This window comes from Ursus americanus, chromosome 1 (genome assembly GCF_024610735.1).
Source record: "Ursus americanus isolate L20-20 chromosome 1, mUrsAme1.1.p, whole genome shotgun sequence".
Classification (NCBI taxonomy): domain Eukaryota; kingdom Metazoa; phylum Chordata; class Mammalia; order Carnivora; family Ursidae; genus Ursus; species Ursus americanus.
In genome coordinates, this window is record NC_142127.1 from 47,230,556 (window position 1) to 47,248,695 (window position 18,140).

The window sequence follows — 18,140 nt, forward strand, 5'->3', positions numbered from 1 at the left end:
GCTCTTTCTCCAGCAATACTGTGTTCTGTTGAAGAAAGTGCTCAGCTGTGTACTTACAAGTTGTGGACAAGATATTTTCTTATTAAGTGGGTCTAGGACAGATAGAACAACCTGTATAAAACCAAAGGTTATCCTGACTTTTTTTTTTTTACTTTTTTCCTTCTGTTAAGTTAATATTAAATACAGTTTTCGGTGAAATTCTCAGTGCAACTAGGAGTAGCAAACCTTACTTTTTCTCCTTAAATTGTTAAACATCATTTTTTCCCCTAAAGGAAGAAGATCTTAACAATGCAATGAATAAAGAGCGACAAGAGTCTTCATTAAAATCAAAACTGTTGAGACTGCAAAAAGATATTGAAAAAGCCTCAAGAGACCAGGAAGGTGTGTAATTATATCTGTGAATGGCCCGATCAGGGAAAGTGTTCTTTCTACTCAGAGGGTTCATTCAAAGGTAGGGTGATTTCACCTTTGCTAATCGGGGCAGGGATCACCTCATTTAAAGAATCCTACGTCAGACCTAATTTGTGTGAATAAAGAAAAGTGGGAAAGAAGAAAGGAGAGCGCAAACAGATTGAAAATGACATTTTGGTCTATTTAAGAGAGCTCTACTAGCACTAGGTCTCCATTTCCAGAAATAATAGCATTTCGCCGTGTTTCTAAAATTGGCTGGAATGAGGAACAGCGAGCTGTTTAAAAGATGGTAAGCCTCCTTGTGCACACAGCTTTTGGTTTTTTTGTTTATTTCTTTTTAAGCTCTCCTTCTAAATGAGTTAGGGATGTCAGAATGTGAGCAGCTCCAATGCGATACGGGTAATACAAACCGCCCCGCGCTTGTGATTCTGGTATGCGGAGCTTATTTGATGGGGAGCAGAACAACATATTGAAATATAATCCCGATAGGAAATCCAAGAGAGCGAAATGTTTAGAAACATAACCACCGCAGTGAGGGAGGGGCTCACACTGCGATAGTTTTGGGAATCGACCACGGACTGGGTCCACAAGGAGGATTCGAATGCTCATCTTGCAAAATAACAATCAGGATTTTTTAAAAACTGGAATTTCTCAACTTTATTAAATAAAGGTACAGGCCACCCATTCAGTAAAAGTTAGTAACAACTACAAGGAGAAAGAGCCTCGGCCATCGGGAACTCCCCCTGGTGTGAGTTCTGGGCTCAGGTCCCCCTGCACGTGCCCCCTCTCAGCTGTGTCCCTCCAGGACAGGATGGACCGCGGTGACTGAGAGGATGATCTCATTGTCAGGCCTGGAACGAATGCTGAAATCCTACTCCAGGGACCCCGCCTTCTCAGACGCAGAGAGCCAAAAAATCACAGCAGCCTTGATGGACGAGGTAAATATTTGCAGCGTCTACTTTCCTAGACTGAAAGATGAAGGAGTTATTTTTAGAATGCTTGTTTTCTGGGCCCGTTTGACCTCTGCTCGCCTTTCTTTTCTCATGACAAAGAACAATCCAGTCAGAGCTCCTGTAGTCGCCTCCTTGACGAGCAGTTTGAGGGATCTGGAAAAATTCAACTACTTAGACATGTTTGCTTCAGTGTCCTTCCAGGAAACCAATTGCGCCTAAAATAGAATTCCCCAAAATAGAATAATTCCATTAGGGTCTGGAAACCATGTGTACTTTAACCCGGTTAAGAGAAGTGATTAAAAACACAGGGTCTGCATTCAGAAAGGTCCATATTTGGATCGCGCTCTGCCCTTTCCATGGACTTGGGACAACTTCACTTTTCTCGGTACCTACCTCAAAGGATTATTGTGAGGAAAAAGTGTTTGTTAGAAAGTGCCAGCACCATACACAGAGGAGAGCCGAAATCCTGGTAACTGTGAAGAGTCCCTTTCCCTTATCTTCAGCTAACATCAGGGGCTTCTGGAAATAACAGGAGAAAGGAAAGCTTGGGCACACAGAAGGAAGAGGGTAGTCTGAGTGTGTGGCAAAAACTTCTGAGAACAAGGGAAAAAGGTTTAGAGGCTGAGGTGGTTTTGAGGGGGAGGGGAGGTACTGTCAGGAGAGGGCAGGGAGCGGCATCTCTGGGCCTTTTTGTTGAGAGCCTGCGCCACAGCAGCCCCTCTGGCGTTTGTGGGGAGCAATGGACAATGAGGCTGCTTCAGAGGCACCCACGGTGAAAGGGAGGTCAGCAAAGGCCTGTGAATTTTATACAGGAATAAAAACGAACAGATACTGTGAACTATGTGTGTTAGATACAGGTTTTCTGCTGTGATAAGAGAGAGAGGAAATTGACTGGGATTCATCTGAGAAGAATTCAGGAAGAGATACAAAATCTTTAGCAATGTTTTGAAGGATACAGGAAGCTGGGCTGGCTCTTGGTACCTTATACGTAGCCTCACGAACTCTCTTGGGAAAGCAGGTACCTAATACCTCTGTCCAAACAGGCAATTTCACTAGTTCTCTGGGGAAAGGAGACAAATACAGTCAGGTACAGTTTAATCTCTTTTTTAGCAGAGGCTTCCTTGGGGAGCTGGGGGAGTGGGGGGGGGCTGTTGTAAGAACAAGCCTAACACTCTTAGTGAAAAGAAAGGCCCGGATTCTGTTCTTTTGGGAGCAGAGGTCTAACACACTTTCAGGGACACATGGCTGCGGTTCCTATGAAATTATAAAGCAGTCTGTAGGACATTTTCTGTGACAGTGCCAAATGTTTGGTTTACTAATTCTATGCAAATAATATTTACCAAAATAAAGTCATATGGGGCATTTTGTGATGGTGTTAAGTTGTAAGTTTATTTCTTCGGTTGTTCTTGCATAGAATTTTGTCATCGTCATCACCAGCATGGAACACGTACTAGGAGCATCTGATTCACACAGCGGAGGGTGCAGGGTTGGAGAGGGTCTGCCCCCTGAATTCGCAGTGTTTATGAGGGAGCCAATATGCACCTTCAAGTAGTGGGTACCGAATACCCATGTAACTTGGTTACACACCCCTACAGCTGGTGGAGGGAAACTTGTGGTATTGGTAGACTTTTTGTTCCCCAGGGAAGGTTTCTTACAGGAGGAAACTGTTTCATTTAAATTCTTCCCAATTCATTGTCTCTCGGTCCTTCAAGTGCCGTATCTGAAGCAAGAATGCTGGTAAGGCATGTTCTATGAGCAATTTTTTGCAGAAACGGAATGTGTTTTTAGAGTAGACACTGCCTTCAGGTACGGGAGGAGCACCGCATAGAGGAGGAAGGAGACTTGCCCTATGATGTTCTCAGATGCAGACTAGGTCTAATGGTAGAAGGCATGCGGTGGGTTTTGATCTCGTCTTAGGCAAGCCTGCCCCACAGTACGATGGACCGTTCCCCATCCATCAGAGGTGTTCAGTCCATGGTTGTGGCCCCCTGGCAGGGGTGTTAGGGCTAGGGATCCCCATGCTGGAGGCGTGGAAAAGGGAGAAATAATGGTGAGGAAGAGATGAGATAAGCAGGCCCCTCCCATTGTTTAGATTCTGTTATTTGAGTTACCCTGCCTGAACACAGCTTGACAAAGAAGCTATTATGAAGTTTCTAGTTCAAGGTCAAACAGGGAACAGAAGGTCAAATGGCAAACTAGGAGTGTATCTTTAGCTTCACTTATTTCTACACCCAGATACTCCCGAATACTGTTTCCAGTTTCCAGAAGTGTTACTGCAAACTTTTTGGGTAATAGAGGACCTCACCTCTTTAAGAAAAACAGTAACACCAGCAGCAGCAACAACAAAACCCACTTCACACCATTTGAGTTTGATACAATCTGATACAAGTTCCGTTGCGCACCACTTTCAACTGCCTTCCTTCAAAGCCCCCGAAAGTCTACCTTCTGAGATCGACACTTTATTATTCCCTTTCTCACTCCTCGCAGAAATTTGAGTAAAGCTATCTGTTGCCACAAAATACTGTTCTATCTAGGTTTCCAGTTTATCCTGTTTATAAGAGTCCAGAAGAAGGCACACTCGACAACCAAGGATCCTTTAAAGTCCTGAAGGGTTCACTTTTGCTCTCTTTCGCATCTTCTGTGCCTGTCTGCATGAGTCGAATGTGTACCTTTCTAGACCTCTTTGTCATCTTGGAAGTTATCCTGATATCCCTTTACCCACCAGCTGTGCCTCATTTTCTAGAAATTTACTCATGTGGCCAAATGATGTATCCACAGACCAATCTGAAACTAGACCTCTTGCAAGCAAACTCCTACAAACTGTCATCGGTGTTAGCAGAACTGGAGCAGAGACCTCAACCGAGCCATCCCTGTAGTAACTCCATCTTCAAGTGGAAAGAAAAGGTAAACATTTAAGAGATGGGCTGTGATTTCTTGATGGCGCTTGCTGGATGGAGTGGCTTCTAGTCGTACCAGGGCAAAAAGGCTATTGTGAGTTTTATGTACCATATATCCCAAATCCCAGTTGTGGAATTTTAAGATAAATTCATTTTTATTCCTTTTGAGTGCAGTAACAAGAGCTAATCACAAATAAATACCTTCTTTGTAGAGTACCTATGAGGAGCTAATAACACTTTGGATTCCTTCTTCCTCCTCATATCTTAACTTTATTCTCTAAACATGCTTTTGGAGTGAAATTTCATACAGACCTAAAGTGTAAGATTTTGGGATATGCACTGGTCTCATCCATTTAACATAGTACATAATGTGGGTAAAGTGTGAGTACAACTTCAAAAATTCACATCCGTGTGTCTTCCCGGCGATACACTGGAGGAAGTGATGGTGACAGGTGAATACGCAGGAGTCGCTACTCCTTGCAGCTGTTTTCCATTTCCTGTCAGAAGGGGGAGCTGTAACCATCTTGTGATAATGGGATTGTTTTCTTTCCGTGAGACTCAGAACTCTAAAAAAGCAATCATTTAGAGTCATGGCCATTTCACTTGCGTTAAAGCCAATTAAATTTGAATTTGAGGAAGTAAAGCTGTGAGTGTTATTATTTGACCTGGAGCTGCAGGTCAGAATTGCAAACACAGGCTATAAAATACAGTCATTGTCTAATTCTGAAAATATTACGGCTTCAGAAACAATTAAGATTTATAGTAGAGTTTAGAAAAGCATTGAATAACTTATTTATACTGTCCTCCCCAAAACTAAAAAACAAATTCCCGAGGAAAACAGCTGTGGAAAAGTCACTTCTCACAAATACTTCTGATGACAGTGTTGTTAAAATGACTTTTTTTTTTACACTATTTAAACAGCAACAGACGCATAGTTATGTAAAAATATCTCAGCCTTTTCTGATGAAGAGATTAGAGAATGTTGTGAGCAGGACGTCTTCTGGTGGGCAGAGAATCCCAAGGTCCTCATCTACAGGTAATCCCATGCCCACAATAATTTGGGGCTGGTTCTGTTGGTAAAGCACAGCACATTGTGACATTTACGTTTTATTTTCAGAGTCACATGGGCATCTATCAGCTGAAAGAAATTTGCATTTCGGTTAGGACTGATTAATTTGTTAGCATTTGTAGCTTTCTGTGCAGACATAATACAAACTGTGGGAAGGAGTCAAAAAGTGGAGGGTTGAGGGGAAAAATGCATGCTATGAGAAGGTCCCTGAGATGACTGGCATTCATGTTATTCAGACAGTCTGCAATTTGCTGTCCATACATTCACCCCTGAACCATTGTGAGCAGCTCTGTCTCCACAGCCTCCTCCAAACTTCCATGGAAACCCTGTCCTTTCTGTGAGAAACACGGTGATCCCAAGACCTACCTATTCCTTATTCAGCTGCCTGACCTTAGCTATTTCCCAGCCCACACCCCCCAGCTTTCACCTTTCAACACTCACACACACACTCACACACACACTTGTTTAAACTTGTTAAACCCTTGTTTAACTATAGCTTCCAAACTTTGATTTGCAAGTTTCTTGATGAAAAGTTAGCAGAAAGAGTTTCAGGAAAACCCGGGACGTAATGGTCCAGATGGTGTAGTGAAGACTCACCGTCACATTGCTTAAGAAACTGGGTGTTACCCGCTACTAATGAGTCGTTGAACACTACATCAGAAACTAACGATAGACTGTATGCTGGCTAACTGAACCTTAAAAAGGAAAGAAAGAAGAAAAGAAAGAAAGAAAGAAAGAAAGAAAGAAAGAAAGAAAGAAAGAGAGAGAGAGAGAGAGAGAGAGAGAGAGAGAGAGAGAGAGAGAGAAAGAAAGAAAGAAAGAAAGAAAGAAAGAAAGAAAGAAAGAAAGAGAAAGAAAGAAAGGAAGGAAGGAAGGAAGGAAGAAAGAAAGAAAGAAAGAAAGAAAGAAAGAAAGAAAGAAAGAAAGAAAGAAAGAAAGAAAGAAAGAAAGAAAGAAAGAAAGAAAGAAACAGTTCCGTCAGAACCTAGGGATGGTGGAAGCAAGCACGTGCCGCAAGGCCCCTGTCTATACCTGAATGGAAACCAGTGTTGTGTTTTGCAAAACATGCATCAGCTACCACACATATCAGCTAACTGATATTGATAAAGAGGTTCATGTGGGAAACAAATTTAAATTATCATCTTTATTATTTACTTTTTTTCTCCAGACTTATTATGTTCCACATTATCATACAGTTTTTGATTATATATTATACCTAGTCCATACACACAGTAGTGTATCATAAATGATTACTATACCAAGAAATGAATATTATGTGAAATTATAAACTTTCCTTTTGAGAAGAGGTCAGTATATTTAGGTTCTGCACCCCAGCATTAGAAAACTCAAGAGCTTCCCATCATATTCGTCTTGCCTCCTGACACAGCATTAGTAATTATAACTGGATCCAACTTTCAGCCTCCGGTGTGGCCCCGCTCGGCAGTGGTCTTTGCAAGGCTTTATATTCTTTTCAAGCCAGACAAGATGATGAATTAAATTTGGAAAAAGGTAAGAATCATTTTCAAATAGTTTGATTGCCTTACCGTGTTGAGATCTTTCACTTGAATAAACACTCCTGTCTTTGTTACAACAGCCTTACAAGTTACCACAACATCAAATCATCACAGGTTTATAATCACCCTTTTTCAAAAATAAAGATAAGCACACCAAAAGTAAAAGTCATGTAATAAAAATAGCTAACATTTATTCAGTGTTTACTAAGTGCAAGACATTGCTGCAAGCCCATTGTCCCATTTAATGTTCATAAAAGCCCTTTGAGTTAGGTATTATTGTTTATTCCCATTTTACTGTTGAGAGACTGAGGCTAAGTAGAAAGGGTAAGTACTTTGGCTGATGTTAGAGGAAGTGATAGCTCAGGCTTTGAACTCAGAAACCCAGAGTCATGCTTCTTATCACAGTGCTAACTGGGGTAGAATGTCAGTAATGGAAAGTTATTAGAAAGGTGGCCCCATCTTTTTCTTTTTCAGAAAGCTAAACACACAGGAATGTAAAATGATTTCCCCTCACGGCTCAGGGTAAGGGTGAGTTCTAGAAGCCAGGTCAGAGAACTCCCAGTTTAATGCTTCTCCCACCTACCTCTCAGAAAAAATGCTTTATGGCCAACCCAGGAAATGGCCCCCTTTTCTGTGTCAAAGATTTTGGTTGAACACAGAAAGGTTTGCCGTCATGGGTTATGTAGACCTCAACATTAAATAAGAAAAAGTCACTAGCCTCACCTTTCTTTGTGTGTCCAATTAGCAACCATGTTTGGATGTTAAAGCTAAGGCAGAGATCTGGCAATGAAAAGGTGAGTGAGAAAAACTTGTGTTGTAGGAGAGAGCGCATTACCTCCGAGCAGGACATGGCGCCCAGAGCCAACAGGAAGTCTCGATGGATTTTGCAGCCATACAACACGTTTTTGCTATTGGTTAACGGGTGCTTCCTTTTCAGTTTGCCAGCCAGATTTCTTCCAGCAACTACTTTTCCTTCTAGCTCAGAAATAAATAAGATAAGAAAAAAGGAAATAGAAAGTGGACCCTCTCCTCCATTCATCTTAAACCAATGTTGCCTTTATTTAAAAGCTGGCAGAGTTCTGGAAGTCCCTTTGCTCTTCATCATGTCATCCTAGGGTTACGTACAGCAGTAAGGGAGTAAATGAAATACCGCATTCCCGCTTCCCATGTGGATAAAAAGCACATTTCCCAGATGCCACCTAGACCCCAGGGCCCGTGTCTGAGTTACGTAGGTACACAATAAATTGATTCTCTTCTTTATCTTCAGTTCTGGTGGCAGCAAAGTCTACTTATACTTTGTATCGTAAGTGGGTTCAAGTAAACGGAGCCATCAGAGGCTTAGGGAAGCTGGCACCAAGTCTTTAAATTATTTGTTTGAATTCCTGTTAGTAGCCTGTGTCGATATGCTGACCTGAGATCTGCTGGCCTGAGAGAACTCACTGGAGGTAGCACTTAGGCTGAGAATGATCTCCTGTAGGAATAAAAAGTGATTCATGAGTGAGGCGAGCTGGAAGGGGGTGGGGTGGACAGTCCTTTGCCTAAGACAGAAAGTAACTGGAGAAGAGAATGAAAGAAAGAAAGACTGAAAAGTTACCTCAGAAGGATGCTCAAAATAAAGGAGCTCTTGGCTGCCGAAAGAAGAGGCTTCTGCTTTGATGTGCAGTCAGCAGCCAGAGGGGAAGGGCCCTTTCTCACCAGAGAAGGACTTAGCCAGAGGATTTGGGACACCAGCTTAAGCTTTAGGGTTATTAATATCAGAATGGTATTTTTTAAGAGAGAATTAGGGAAGAGCCATATGTCTCTCTTAGGAATTCTATGTATTTGACTCGTGGCTTTAAAAAGTATTGTCTTCAAATTGATATTTTATTAAAGTGATCTACATTGAGGAATGGGGAGTTATGTTTCTGTGCAAAGCTGTGAGTTGGAACTTTGGACTATAAAACTGGCTCATGTAATGGAGAGAAGCTGTCGTGATCTAAAGAAAAGTCTGGTAGCTGAGACGTACTTCTAGTCACCGTACCAGACTATCTCGGCCACCAATGTGAGAAACCCTTAAAACACAGACACCAAGAAAAAGTTTGATGACGAGCCATAGGCTGTATCCGAAGTAAGCCGTCCCGCACAAGAAGGACATGTGATCCCACGTGATTCGGTTTTTAATGAAACTATCGTATGACATAACCTGGTTGCCCATTAACTTATTCTTTTTCATATTCTCTGCATCATGCCTGCTGCATACAGAGGTGTTCAGTAAATTTTGCGTCATCTGAATCGTGTGCCGAGAATGATGCTACCAAGTAACTCCTTGAAAGCAGAATCTCCTTAAAACTGTCTTGCCAACTGGGCTCGGGCATGTGCTTAATGGCAGAGACCCATCTGTCTAACTAAATGTGCATTTTCCCAGGCGACATTGTGACTATATACAGGAAACAAGAAGAAGGATGGTGGTTTGGTTCTCTGAATGGAAAAAAGGGCCATTTTCCTGCGGCTTACGTGGAGGAGCTCCCTTCCAGTGCTGGGAACCCGGCCACCCAGGTGTAAAACAGGATTCCGAGCACACCGCCTTCCTCTGTCAGCTGTACAGGGCGTGCAAATAAAGATAAATGCTGTAATCTTTACAAATAGAGAATGGAGTCTTACCTGTGTGTCACCGCACTTTGCACTCTTGCTTATTTGCTTGAAACAGAGTCAGAAGATGAGAGTGGAGGGAGGCGGGAAAGGGACCCCACAGCAACTACAGTTTTCAAATCCTAAGAGACCCTAGAGATGCCCCAACACAGCCCCCGGAGTCACACACACACACACACAGAGAGAGAGAGAGAGAGAGAGAGAGAGAGACGGAGTTCAGATCATTCAGCCACTTGCCTGAACTCACATAGTTTTCTGGTGGCACCACAGAGATTAGGACTTAGATGTCCTTTTTGTCGGATTGTGTGGCAACAGGCCAGAGCAGGCCTGTGAGGGGTTGAGCAGGGCCCGGGAGGCGAGGAAGAACAGATGAAGAACGAGATGAAGAGTTCAGCAGAGCCTGGCGGGTCAGACCCCAGGGAGAGAGAGCCAGGTTAGGCGAGGGTAGAATAGAGGATGGGGAGCTGAGGCCAAGAGGCCCGGTGATCAGAAGAGAGGGTGGTAGACGAGAGGTCTGGCTACTAGGCAGAGAAGCTCAGTGTCGAATGGAGTTCCATCCTCAGCCAGCAATCTTCTGAGGCAGTGGCTTCTTATGTATCACCTGTGCTCACCCAGAACTGCTCTTCCAAGTGAGGCCAGGTGTGAGCCAGAGATGGCTCGGGAGCTGAGAGCAAGAGCGAAGTAGAGAGGAAACGGTTAGGAAGGAGACAGTGCCTGAAATCTCTAGCCTCCTTGTCCATTTGGAAACTTCGTATACCAATTTAGACATAAGAAAATTGCACTTCCCAAGTAGGTCATTATGAAAGGAACACCCTAGGCAGCTTCTTAGTGAAAGGAACCTCACTATCCTCACTTTCCAGGTCTCGCTGGATAGAAAGTTCTAGAAACCAACATTTACTGTTAAAATGGACTAGAGAGAAACAGCTTTATGCTGCTTCCCCAAATGCCCTTTAATGGGAAGAGATTGGGGCTGAGAGAGGATAGGTCTCAATTTTTTCCCAAGGGGAATATTTTAGAATGGAGAGAAGTGGGACAGCAGCATCTTTCAGAAAATGACCTAAATCAGATTGGAGATCACACTCTCCTGAATGGAGGGTTATTGTGTTGATAGAAACATTCCGGCATGTTTACTCTTGTACCAAATAGTGTGACATTAGAATAATTAAAATCCATTTCATTACTCTCTTGCCACCTACCTCTTCTAATTTATTAAATTTTACACTTTCAAAAAGGAATTTTTCAAATCAAGGTACATATATTTTTTATACTCTGCACCGTTACACTCCTATAGCAGGATATAACGAACACATAGAGGTATTTATAGATATAGACACCAGACCTGAAGGAGCTCTAGTGAAATTCATTATGTGAGACATAACTTACAGCCTAGAAGAACAGATCAGAAGTTTTAGTGTCATTCTTAATGGTGTACTAATGAAGGCTTTCTACATGTAGAAAGTTGGCTGAATAATAGGCCATTAGACCATGAACAGAAAATTTGAATTTATATTTCCTCTTCATCTTCCTTCTTTCCATTAAGCCTCGATGTATAAAAAATTGCGTAGCAATTGACTGCAGCCTACAGCGGATCATTTGTGTAGAAAAAGTGATGATAGTGGTGGTTGGGCCCTGAAACTCATTGGAAGTAATTTTCAAAGAAAGATGTCCCTCTACCTTTGTCAATCTGTTTTACCTTGTGAAAACATAAATGATTTTCCTGTTTTGTAACATTGCTTCAAATTCCTTTTGCATCTGTGACATATAAATTTTTATGTGTCAAGGAAATACTCTCATCAGACTATATGTATCAATATAGCTGGGTAGAACAGACTTGGTGAATACCTTTTTAGTAGGGCAAGAATTTTCTGATGGGACAGGTGGGAATGGTATCCCTTATATTTAGATAAAAATTAAGTGTATATTGTGAAGATTAATGATGTACAGAAGTCTTCCGTACAGAATAAAATAACTTTTAATATGAATACTTTGAAGCCCCTAAGTAGGCTTTCATAATTACGCTCCACTATGCAGTTTCATATGTCAGGAAATTTTTAGCAACATCACAGCCAGAAATATAAGCAGTAGAGGTCTGAGCCAGATTTTCACTGAAAACATCAGAAGGCGTTATTCTACTTTATCTTCTAATAGAACACAAGCTGATATATCTATCATACTATCAACCAGAAAGATCTATTAATTTCATTTTTTTGCATTTTCAATTACCCATAATAATTAACATTTATAATGACAAAAAGCGCTTTAATCACTTAAAGTGCCTTCTGATCTATCAAAAAGTAATATAATATCCAGTTTGGGGTAGAGTAAATTTTATTGCGTAGTATTATAAGGCTTTAACTGATAAGTAATTTGAGTATAGTGTAACTTTATTCTTCCCTCCAAAAAACCCCCTCCTCCCCCAAAGTCTGGATGGGCTTGGTGGGTAATTAGCCTGAATTAGAACAAGAAAAGTGCATTAGAGTCAAATAACATGTCCTACTGTCCTTTGCAATCTTACACAGGAAGAAAGACTAGCCCAGGGAAGATAGTCTTGGGGGGGGGGGTGTAGGGGGCAAGATTAGGTGGTCCTGGGACTTGGACCAGGGTGGGGGACATGGCAGAGAAGAGCAGGAAACTTTTGTAGAGGGAGTGCAGCTACAAGGATAGAGCTACATGGATAGTGTCAGAGATTTCGGTCTGCTGTGACCCAGGATGGAGAGCCGGGGTCTGGGTGAGAAGTCAGCAAGCCAGAGAATCCAGGCTGTGCTTATGCAGATAGGAGCTCAGTTTAGGGAAACTAAGGGGACGGGTGGGTGCCTGCAGCTGGGGAAATCTGCCCAAAGGGGAGAGCCCAGTACTCACCTGCAGGGTCATGGAAATGGGAGGAAAGCAGCTTTGGCCTGAGATTGGAGTAATTAGACTTGCACAGAATTATACAGTGAAACACTCTTTCTCAGAGGAACCGTGGGATATGGAGAAGCAGACCTGGGAGAGGAAGGAAAATAAACTGGCTAGAGAAAGATCTTTGTCCACAGCTGAGGGCTCGTGATGGAGATCAGGGGACACAAAGGGAGTCACAGCAGGGAGCGCCTAGAAAGGACTCGCGCCTGCCTAGCCCGGTATTCGCCATGGCAAATGTGTTGCTGATGGCAGTTTCAGCTGGCTAGTAACTTGAGTTTTTCTGACGCTGGGGCAAATGGCTAAATGCTTACTTTGGAGGTTCTCCAAGGGTGGTGCTGGAACCTGCAGCACTGATGTAACCCTGGACTAGGTTAGAAATGCAAATGTTCAGCTCCCACTTTACACTCAGTCAGAAACCCAGCCATCTGTGGTTTAGCAAGCGCTCCTGGTGATTCTAATGCAAGCTTAAGTTTGAGAACCACTGCTTACTTGCATGAATCTGGAGACTAGTGTCTACAGCATACACTCCAGGAAAGGAGCACTGTTGAAGGAGAAATATATCCAAGGAGTCAGCTCTAAGAGAGAAATATCCCCTCCTTTTGATCTGACAAGTTTTTAAAGATGAGTGGTGTTGGGAACTTGGTCGAAGAAGTTTCTCCCTTGTGGGGCTGCTTTACCTAGGGGCCCCTTCGCCTCTTCTTTCTCATGTTCACCCTTGGCCCAGGGAAGAAGGAACACTTTGGACCACATTACACTCTCTCAAAAGAGACTCGTCTTCCTCTTTCTCAGCCACTTACTTGATAATCTCATTGGTAGAACATAGTATGACACGGGCCATATCTTGACCCTAGAGAATGAGAAGCGAACTATCTGCTGCTCTCAGTCCATTCCTCCGTAGTCCCTGCCCCACCAGCCAGGGTCTGGAAGCAGATCACCCTCCTTCTGACTTGGGATTGGAAGGTCAATAGTAGCCTCACACGACGCCCCCAATGCCGGTGTCATTCACCTCCTTTCATCTCATCACACAGGCATTTTTCATCTCACATCATCACAAGAAGGGTGAGTACGTACCGTAAGATATTTTAAGAGACAAAGACCATAACTTTTATTATGGTATGTTGTTATAATTGTTCAATTTTATTATTAGTTATTTTGTTAATCTCTTACTGTGCCTAATTTATAAATTAATCTTTATCATAGGTATGGTATATATTGGTTTCAGTACTAGCTACAGTTTCGGCATCCACTGAGGGTCTTGGACCATATCCCTGTGGATAAGGGGGCGACTACTACATTTTACTGGTCATAATGAATAATGTTGTTACAGACATTCGTGAACAAATTTGGGGGGGAAATTCATTTCTTTTGGGTAGATACCTAGAAGTAGAATTGTTAACTGTGTATTTAACTTTTTTTCCTGTCTATTTAACTTTTTTTCCCTATGTATTTAACTTTCCTGTGTTTTTAAAAACAATCCTACAAATTGTTTTCCAAAGTAGCGATTTTCTTTTGCATTTCCACCAGCAATGTATGAGAATTCCAGATGTTGCATACCCTTGTCTGTACTTGATATTATCAGTCTTTTAAATTGTAGCCATTCTAGCAGGTGTATTTAATTTCACTGGGCTTCTAGTTAGTATTTGCCTAGTGACTAATGATGCCGATCATCCTTCCATGTGCTTGTTGACTATAATTTCGCCATTCTCGTCCAATTCACTAGCAGGTTTTCATGAATAAACATTTCCCAGGGTGTTGCTTGCCTTTGCAATGGTTGTTGCTTACCTTGAAATGGTCATTTTAATAATTTGCCAGTTCGTATCTGGTTTCTATGGGGCAAAATAGCCCAGCCTTCTCACATCACCATTGTCAAGAGTAGGGTCTTTCAACTGGATTTGGAAGGGTAAGTAGAAGTTGCTCTCCAGAGTGGTTGGAACATTATGGCTCTGTTACTTAAATACTAAGTCTTAAAGACAACAAGTCCTTTTCCTCGAAGAGCCCACTTTCGTAAGGGAGACAGACCAATTAACAAACACAATACACTGTGATAAATTCTATAATAGGGCTACATCAAGAGGGTTATGAGAACATTTGGGGGGGGGCATTAATCAGGATCTAGGAGGTTGGGGAAAGTCAGCTGAGGAGCACTCAGGCAAATGAGAAAGTTGGGGTGAGCCACCAGAAGCTGAGAATGAAGGCGCTGCTCCTTACCACTGGAAAATACACATGTACAACGATTGATCATGCACTAGGCCACAGCGCAAGTCTCTAGAATTGTCTGACCTCAACATAAGTTAGAAATCATTAAGAAAAGGATAATTTAAAAATCATCTGCCTTCGGAGAACACATTCATATGTGCACCTGCGTGCACATAAGCCCACGTATGTGCACGCACACAGAAGCTTCTAAATAACCCATGGTCAAGGAAGAAATCTTAATGGAAATTAGAAAGTATTAGAAATAAAAAATAAGAAAGCTACTACATATTAAAACCCGTCGTTCTAGTAAAGTAGCTTAAAAATGCTATAGGGAGAAGTAGAAAGGCTGAAATAAATGAACTAAGCATCCTAATTATGGATTTATAAAAACAACAGCAGAATCAACCCACAGAAAGGGAAGAAATAAAAAGGGGGAGAAAAAGCAAAAGTTAATGAAATATAAAGCAAAATAAAATATTGAACAAAGCTACCTATCGGTTCTTTGAAAGGATTAATAAATTGAGCAAACCTCTGCAAGATTAAGAGAAAAAAGCATAGATAAATGTTATTTATAAGGAAAAAGTGGACATACGACAGCGGCAGCAGACATCTAAAAGCTACAATTATATATTATCAATGACTTTACACCAATCACTTTGCAAAAAAAGCAAGACCAAAAGACAAATTTCTCAAAAAATATGCATTATCAAAACTCACTCAAGAAATAGAATAACTCAATTTAATTGCTATTAAAGAAATTCAAAGAGTGGTTAAAAAAAAAACTTCCTACAAAGAAGACACAGGCCCAGATAGTTTTATAGGTGAGTTCAAAAACAGATAATCTCATTCATACTTTTTCAGGAAATAGAAAAAATGGAACACACTCGAACTATTTTCAAGATTCTAGGACCTAGGAGAGAACCTTGATGCTAAAACCAGAGTTCATATACGAAGGAAAATTATAAGCCAACCTCACTTAGGGCTATAGACATAAAAATTTAAATAGAATATTCACTGAATCCAACGCTATTTTTCAAAAAAGATTGCATATCCTGGCTAAATTGGATTTATTCCAGGAAGGGAGGGTTGATTCAACATTTTTAAATAATCTATTGATATAAATCACCATGTTGACAGATTAAAGATGAAAATCTATATAGATGCAGAAGCAGCATGGTAATATTAACAAATATTTATGGTAGTTACTTTTAATTACCTGAGAATAGAAGAAACCTCCTTGGCCTGGTCAACAGAAAAGAAACTGGCAAGTTTAGGGAACTACACAGAGCACAGTATGGCTGAAGCTCAAAGAGGTTAAATGACTTGCCTGAAATCATGTACCATAGACCGGACCACATCTTAATTCTGATTTTTCCACAATCCCATTCTGATGCTGGAAAACAGAACTTTTCACAAAACAATTTAGAATATTCAAGGTATACCATTACACAGACACGTTTATTTGACTCTCAAATATTTCCTCTTTCCAGTTAAAGACCTTATCCCCAGCTGCTTCCAGGGAGTTGCTGAGAGAAAGGGATAATGTGTCTAAACTCTAAACATTCTTCACATCATATCACAATGTACATTGTTTATACTTCTCACCAGGATATATTTAACCATATCAAGAAAGGAGCTGATTTTAAATAGCTTATATTTCCTCCAGTTCACTTAAAAAATTGACTGTATTTTGACTTAGATACAACCCTTATCTTTTATTCAGAAAGAAACTTGTCCTCTATTAGCTCATCATTAAGTCAAGAATCGCCTGGGTCGCTTAGTCGGTTAAGGGACTGACTATTGATTTTGACTCAGGTCATGATCTCAAGGTCCTGGGATTGAGCCCGGTGTGGGGCTCCGTGCACAGTGGGAAGTCTGCTTGAGGATTCTCTCTCTCTCTTTCCCTCTGCCCCTTTCCACACTTGCCCGCCCTCTCTCTCTCTGTCAAATAAATAAATAAATCTTAAATAAAAAAAAGAATTCCCTGTAGGGCCATCTTCACCATCAAAAAATAGCTGAACATAGCAACACACATGCAGGTACTGTTGAATAAGTCAGCCCTTTTTCAGAGGTGTAATTTTGATTTCCTGTTAAATAATTTTCTATTGAGTCTGTACGATGTGTTCAACATTAACAGATATTTATTAAGCTTCTACTATGTGCCAGACACTATGCTAGGTGATAGCAAAATAGGCAACGTGCTCTCATTGTACACAAACCAACACAGAGCTAATTGTATAGGAATTTTCTGAGTTAGAAGAGAAGCAACACTTTGTAATCCTCCTTAGCTGGAAAATTGAAATTTTTAATCCATTAGCACATTTTAGCAGGTTTTGTGCCACTTTTTTTTTAACTTAAACAATTTAGTGATTGAGTTTAATTTTTAAAGATCTCATTGTTCATTTTTTTACAAAATTTGGACTAAATTAATCTACCCCATTTGGATTCCATTTTAATCAACTTTACTACTTGTGCATATTTTTTTTCACTTAGGAAAATCTCTTGTCTTCGTATCTGGTGTTTTATTTCCATATCAGGAAGATTTTAAATGCTTAAAATTATTTTAGTTTTGTAATATACCATCCTAAATACAATGTATAAAAGGAGCAAACTTAATGAGATAGTTGGTTTGCCTTTCATGTGTATTTTTATTCAAAGTGAAATTTTCATAATGTATCAACTTTATAATTTAAGCTAATATATGAATAATATCAGTTCCAGAATATTCCTAGGTTGCCACATAGTGACCCTCAATAATTAAGGTCTTCATATTTGACTGAACAGATAGGACTATGCATTAGTCAGTAGCCCTCCACCTGACATTTCCACGAAGACCAGGTTGTTGACTGTATTCTACAGGCCTACAGACTGCTCTCAGCGAGCCATGCAGCTCCTGAAGGCCTGGTACTCTGCTCATTGTTTCCCTGAGGTTTGAGGCTGTTTTATCATCTTAGTGAAGCTATTTCCTAAAGATCCAGACAAAACATATCCCTCTGCTTTCAAGACAGTTTACCTTTTTTTTTTTTAAAGATTTTATTTATTTATTCGACAGAGCTAGAGACAGCCAGCGAGAGAGGGAACACAAGCAGGGGGAGTGGGAGAGGAAGAAGCAGGCTCATAGCAGAGGAGCCTGATGTGGGGCTCGATCCCATAACACCAGGATCACGCCCTGAGCCGAAGGCAGACGCTTAACCGCTGTGCCACCCAGGCGCCCCTACCTTTCTTTCTCTTAATCATTATACTTCTATGGAAAAAGGCTAAGTTATATTATTGAAGTTCAAGTTTGTTTACAATCTTTGTGAACTTTGTCTCCACATACTTTCCCTACAACACAGAAATGCATGAGGTGTCGTCCAGGTGAAGCTCATGGATTAGGTGCCAGACTGCCACCTGGTTCGAATTCCAGCTCCAATGCTTACCAGCTGTGTGACTTGAAGTTACTTAAACTCTCAGTGCCTTGGATTCTTTATCTGTAGAACAAGGCTATGGATAGTATCCACCTCACAAGTTGATGAGGAAAATATTCTTTCTTTTATGATATTAGAATGTTAGTAGACAGTAGTATTTATTTTGC

General features: G+C 41.0%; 1 protein-coding gene across 3 annotated transcripts in view; it reads left to right on the forward strand.

The window, feature by feature from the left end:
* The window catches only part of NOSTRIN (nitric oxide synthase trafficking), a 55,328-nt gene extending 45,842 nt beyond the window's left edge, over nucleotides 1-9,486 (forward strand). For 2 of the 3 annotated variants that reach the window (XM_045780347.2, XM_087861233.1), the window contains 6 exons: nucleotides 273-381; nucleotides 1,261-1,349; nucleotides 4,143-4,268; nucleotides 5,183-5,297; nucleotides 6,750-6,839; nucleotides 9,249-9,486. In XM_045780347.2, coding sequence (XP_045636303.1) covers nucleotides 273-381; nucleotides 1,261-1,349; nucleotides 4,143-4,268; nucleotides 5,183-5,297; nucleotides 6,750-6,839; nucleotides 9,249-9,385 — 666 coding nt within the window. In that variant the 3' untranslated portion in view covers nucleotides 9,386-9,486. Of the gene's footprint in view, nucleotides 1-272; nucleotides 382-1,260; nucleotides 1,350-4,142; nucleotides 4,269-5,182; nucleotides 5,298-6,717; nucleotides 6,840-9,248 lie in introns of all 3 variants that reach the window. The other variant, XM_045780371.2, reaches the window with a different exon arrangement.
* Nucleotides 9,487-18,140: the final 8,654 nt, after the last annotated feature.